Source organism: Seriola dumerili, unplaced genomic scaffold (assembly GCF_002260705.1).
Source record: "Seriola dumerili isolate Sdu_G_001 unplaced genomic scaffold, Sdu_1.0 BDQW01000391.1, whole genome shotgun sequence".
Lineage (NCBI taxonomy): Eukaryota > Metazoa > Chordata > Actinopteri > Carangiformes > Carangidae > Seriola > Seriola dumerili.
Window position 1 is genome coordinate 427,810 of NW_019174646.1, and position 6,356 is coordinate 434,165.

General features: G+C 41.2%; 1 protein-coding gene across 1 annotated transcript in view; it reads right to left on the minus strand.

Moving 5' to 3' along the window:
• The window catches only part of LOC111233409 (von Willebrand factor A domain-containing protein 5A-like), a 17,723-nt gene that overhangs the window by 7,804 nt on the left and 3,563 nt on the right, over positions 1-6,356 (minus strand). The window contains exons 6-8 of the mRNA XM_022761210.1: positions 6,295-6,356; positions 5,989-6,092; positions 5,194-5,414 (exon numbers count right to left, since the gene is read on the minus strand). Coding sequence (XP_022616931.1) covers positions 5,194-5,414; positions 5,989-6,092; positions 6,295-6,356 — 387 coding nt within the window. The remainder of the gene's footprint in view (positions 1-5,193; positions 5,415-5,988; positions 6,093-6,294) is intronic.

Here is a 6,356-nt window from a genome sequence, read left to right on the forward strand (position 1 = left end):
TTAACCCTTATGCCCTCCTCGGGCATTTTTGTACATTTTTCTCAACTTTTTTTTTTGATTTGCTGATCATTTTGGCTGTGTTACAGCTTGTGGCACAATTTTTTGCAAGAACTTTTCTTTTTAGTAAAATTTTTGAAATCCATTGTCTTTTACTCTTACATGTCTTTTATACTCTATTGATGCATTTTGCACCCTCTGGACACCCTCGTGGACAAAAATGTACACGCACAAAATCGGCAATAAAATCCTCATACATCAATATTTTTTTCTGCTTTTTTTTCATAAATCACTTAAACAACTTCTAACTTGCTCAAAATTACCAAACATTCAATCATTTTCAGGATTTTAACCCTTTAAATGCCAGTTTAATTATTTGAATTATTAATTATTTATGAAAAAACCCACCAAAAATGAGTTATATTCCATATAATAAATAGTAGGCGGATGAGGCTTTGGTGGTAATTAGAGACTTGGATATGTCAAAGATTAACAACAAAATTGATTTGATTGCATTAGTATTTTTTATGTAGTGCGAGATACACCCTCTGGACACCCTCGTGGCCAAAAATGCCCCATTGACTTCCATTAAAACCACATTTTTTAATCTCACTGCCATTACAGTATAAAACCATGCATTCTGTAATGTTAGCATTTCATTTTGAAGAAAAATAGTGATATTTGACATTTTTACTGTATTCCACCAAATTCAACCATTTTCCCATTGTAGGCCGATGCATGAAATTCTTGTATTTTTACCTGTTATATTATGGAGCTATGTGACTACCAGGGGGCCCCAAGAGTTTTGTGTGTGTGTGTGTGTGTGTGTGTGCATGCGCATGTGTGTGTGTGTGAGAGAATCTGTAAGCACACACTGATTATTTCAGGGGTGAAAAAGGGCATCTTTTGAGGGATGTGTTTCATGTGTCTTTGAAGAGGTGCTTGAGTAAAAACATGGCCTCCTGACAAAAAAACAAAAACAACTGTTAGTGTATATGCACCTGGCTGCTTTCACAGCCAAATATAAGCATGCAGCTTGGCTGAGGGGTCATTTCAGTAGTGAGCAGAGAAGGAGAAAGATCTGGAGCAAAGAGAAGGAGAAAAAAATGAAGAGGTATTTCAGTGGAGAGAGAGCAGCTGCAGAATTTGGTAAATCCCATGTGACTGGGTGATGTCCACCACTGCTGGCTGAAAGAGCAAATCGCAGTGTTTGCATCACCTGGTGGAGAAAAAGAGTTTCCACTGAGCTTTTTAACTTACTGAAACCATGATTTCTGTACAAATATAAATGTTGCATATTTTAACCTTGACAGCTTTGCTATGTTTATATCTTTCTTACTTTAGGTTGCATCCTGTCAGTTCTCTGTGATGAATTGAGCATGACCTCCTCCTTCCTTAGCCAACCCATTGATAAGAGCAGAGCTGGCCCTTCCACAATCCCAAAGGAGAAACACCTGAAATACAGTAGTTTTTGTTGTTTTAACACACACACCACTACAACATGAGACATAAACAGTGAGCCGTGTGTTTTATATGGGTTTCACAACCTGTGGGAACCTGAATTTGTCTTCACCAGATTTTATCAGCTTCTTTTGTGTTGACACCTCGCCGTCAGTAAAGAAGACAAAGAGCTAGGGAGGAGAGTTTACAGTCAGGAGTTAACATAAAATCACACCCAGACACATGCCAGGCATGTGTTAGGTGCTGCTGCAGGAAACACAACTGACTTTTATGGTGAATGTAAAGAATGACAAAAACCCTGTTAGTCAGTTAAAAAAAAACAAAACATAGGAAGTTCTGCACTGAATGGATATGTATTATTAAAGACGAAAGGTGATATTAAAGGCACACAGATTTTAAACACAACCTGTTTAAAATGTTAACCGTGTGTGGTGCAGTGTGTGGTTTTACTATGTCTTTGGTTGACTGGGAATCAGGGTGGCTTGTAAATATGTTTGAGGGGCTTCAGGATCTCTGTTCCTCCAAATTAGCCTCCATCATCTCAACCTTCTTCAGAGCCTCTTCGCATGGACGCTCTGGCTGTACTCCACACAATCTACGCCAATCACACAAATGTAAGAACATACGCAACGCAAGGCCATCACACATGTTAACAGAACACTTAAAATAAAGACAGGAAAGGTATTAGACTGAGTGACATGAGGGAGTCACATACGGGAAGAATGTGTTCAAGAGCTGGACCCCGAAACTGTAAGATGTTGAAATAGCAGCCCATCGCGTAACTTCAACAGGAGCAGCAGAGTATCCTGACGGAAGTGAGAGGAATAGATAGTGAAGGTTTACTCTGTGAAAGGGCCACTATGGATTGATTTTATGATTGAGTTAGCACTTGCTGAATACCCTGGCACTATGCCTAATGCGAGTCTGTTGACGCCCTGCCTGTTGTTTCATACAGTGAACCCATAAACTCGCCAGATCGATCCAAATCAAGAACACAAACTCTCCACCACGAGGTCGCACGTGAAAGACATCACGACTGGGGGAACTCAGGTACGACTCAGCATCACGACTGGATACATCGTCGAGTGAAACATATTACTTTATTCTACATGTACCTTTATATATAACCAGAGTAACAACTTCTGCACTCACGCAGTTATGCTGTGTCGTCCTGCCATAAACACCACGCAAGTGGTGCTAGGTGGGCATCTTGTTGTAATGAATCAAACAGTTCAAAGCATCTCTTGTCAAGGAGAGTGTGAGTGCAGTTTCACAAAACCACACTCATGAACTTCATTCAAGTTATATGTTTGTTCTTAGCACTGAGGAACAATCAACACAGCAGATATTATTTAACAGTCTACCTACCGTGCCTAGGGTCTGCTCTGTGTTGAGGTGCTGGAGAGGGTGTGGAGTTGGACTCTTACTTTAAGAGACTGGACGCAGGAGAGGACACTCGGGGGAAAAAGACAGACTGTAGGGGACCAGAGAGGCTGGAACAGAAATATTAGAGACTGGTCACTTCACTACTCCACTTCCTGTGAAAAAGTAGTACTAAACTTACCAGACAGTCTAACATTTAAGCATCTATGTAAATCATAAGCTACCAGATGAAACTAAAACAAAGGACAAGCTAAACAGTTTTGACTAGAGCAGCTGTCTAAGGCTGTACTCAATTTAATATCCTTTAGCTAAATGCTAATGGTAGCATGCTAACAGACCCATGTTTAGCAGGCAGAAATTGTTTTACTTTGACTTGCTGTTATGCTCAAACAAAAAGTCAGACGATAAGACAATGGATCATCTTCTGGATGAATGAGTAAATGTACCAATGCATGGATGACAGTCCATGTAAGTTGACAAGTACTTGCTGGTTTTCCCCCCTGTGTAAGATACTCTGACATAAGTATTTGGATTTCAAACCCTCAAGAAATACCCAGATGCTTTATAGCACAGGCACAACTGCCAGATGTCTGTTGCTGTATTTCAGCACTGGTGTTTAACTTGCACGCAGTGTGTGGACGGTGCACTTGAGTACTTGACACTGCCACAGACTACAGACCAAACTAGTTTTGTTGTTCACTAAATTTAAGTGGTTGGCTGGATTCCTACCCTGAGGTTGGTAGCGAGGTTGAGCACGCAGTGGCAGACAAAAACCTCCAAGGCTCCATCATCAGCCTGAAGCACTCAGTGACGTACTCCAGCCTGATGGAAGGCGCTCTCTCCTGTGAGCAGACTGCCCACACTCAGGGTGAATATATCTGGAACTCTGCTGCACTCTCCTCCAACAGGGAAGGCCTGCTGACGCAGAGCTCTAGCGCATGCATCATACTCTTCACTGAGCCTGGAGCAGCAGATGAACAGATGTCCAGCAACATTCACTCATGCTTTATTTTTTCTTAAGATCCATTACAGTGAGTAAGCATTTACTGTTTCCAGTCACCCTGTTTCTCCTTCACCATCAGCTACAATGCTGTGTCTGTCCAATCTTTAGCACTGAAATGACAGAGGGTGAGGAGGGAAGACCAAAAACAGCCTCTACTGGTTTGGGTCCTCCTTGTTTCTCGGTAGGTCAGGGTGGAGACCAACCGTAGCCACATGGTTCCCTGACTCCGCAACTCCAACTCGATGCTCTTCAGAGGAACTGACCGAGAAATGGAAGGAAAATACAAATGGACACAGAGAAACAGAAAATAGTATTTACAATGATTGATGATACAAATTTAAGGTTCCGCGAATTGCTGGATTCCTCCTCCTTCCCCATAGTGTGAATATGTATACTTCATCATTGTCAATGACTAACAAAGCATACCAGAGCTAAAACAACTCCTATACAGTATTTCACATTAAAGTTGCAAAAAACAAAGAGAGCAATTCTGCCGAGAAAATGGGTTGTTTTGTTCAGTGTTTGAATCAACTTACTGTATTTATAGAAATACATTAAGATGTGGGATTAACTCCCATTCAGATTTTTACTTACTACGTCTTGCAATCATGGGTAGAGCACGGGCCTTCAACAATACTTCAAGAAATTAAAAAAAAAAAAAAAATTAGTAAATGAAAATATAAACTAAATGACGGGTTTTTGAGCAAGTAGTTAAAAAAAATACTTCAAATACTCAAGTTGTTCAAATATCCAAAATAACTTAATATAACGTAATAAGTGAGACTTTTTACATACAAGTACATGCAGGTATGTGAACTTATCTTCAAATTAAATGCAATAATAACAGTGATTTGTAAATATGTGAATGAGTAACGATTTTTATAACGTGACAGCATTTGCATTGAGATTGTCTTCTACACCAATGAGCCAAAACACAATGACCACTCACAGATGAAGCAAATAACATTGATTATCTCATACCAAGGTGAATGCCCCCTGCTCGTAGTCAGTGTGTTGGATGTAGGAGAAATGATCAGGTATAAAGACCTGATAGAGCCAGACTACTGGGCTGGAGCATCTCTAAAAGGAGAAGACTCATGCTACCAGTCGGCAGTGTTGAGTGCGTACCGACAGTGATCAGAGGACCGGTTAGAACAAGTCCAATCTGCAACAGCTCCACCTTGCAACTTGCAAGACTTAGAGGATCAGCTGCTAACGTCTTGACCATGGGTTGTCAAAAATGTCATGGGTCATCAGTGTATCAGACTCAGCCTTGGTCACCAATAGTAACTTTAAAGCAGTGAGTAATACAGTATTAGTTTTTCATTTGCTACTGAAAAAGCACTTACCGGGTGTTGGAATATTTCTGCGCACCAGAGGTCCTTGAATCGGCTTTCTATTGCCTTTATTGAGAACAATAAAGGCAGTGTAGGAACTGCTGACCCCTGATTGGACACTGAGCTCCACCACTTTCTTCTTCACTCCTTCATCTTGCTGTCCTCTGTGTTCTCTCTCCTCCATCTCCAGGGAGCGAATCAGAGTCCGAGCACCCAACCTGTGGACTGTTAATCTGCAGATAGGACAGAGGAGTGAACACAGGTAGAGATATGCAGTATGTCTAGCTAATCATGTATTTGTTATGGTTAGGCTGTTTCCTTTCGTCATTCCCTGAGTTTTCCTGCCATTTTCCCCCCTATCGCGCAGCATCCAACCTGCTGCAGTATTTAAACCCTGAAACTTCCCTGCAGTCTTAGCCAGATCATTCAGTGTAATCACATGGTTCATCATCCCGGTCTCTCCAGTCGTCTGCCACGACCAACTCTGTAATTCCAGTCCTTGACGTTTCCTCCGCCATCTGCTTGCCCTGCTATGCAAGTCCTGAAACAAGCTCCAGCTCTTCCAACAATCCAGCCTCCCCCACCCCACAAGTCTTCAATAAAACTGCATTTAAATTTCTAACTGTCTTCTTGTCTGTATTCTGCATTTTGGGTCATAACATGTGTTATGTTCTGCTGTACATGGTAGCATGACAAAGTTTAATTGTCTTTATTTTTAGAGCAATAACTATATTATATACTATTTTTTTATCTAAATAGTTGAACTCAAAATTTGGAATAGCACTGTCTGACCAAATACTGTTTTACCCAGTGTCCTCTGCAGGTTTGAGACTGAATGGGAGCTGGTTCTTAGAGGGATGACCTGCCAGGCTGTACTTCACCGTCACACAGCCCTGTGCTGCCTCTGAACTCTGAGAAAGCATTACAGTGTTACAAACCATAGTAATTGCTATAAATACATGCTGCACAGAAATGCTCAGAATTAGTTAACAGAGTCTGCTGCTTCCTGATCTACAGCAGTGTGATGACTTCAAATCATTATATTAATACAGCTGAATGCTGAAACAAATCAGAGCAGAGAGGTAATTCACTATGAGATGGTGCTGCTCCTACCTCTCCGGTGCACTGGGCATAAACCAGTGACCTTTGACCCTGGAAAAGTGCTGTGATTGGTG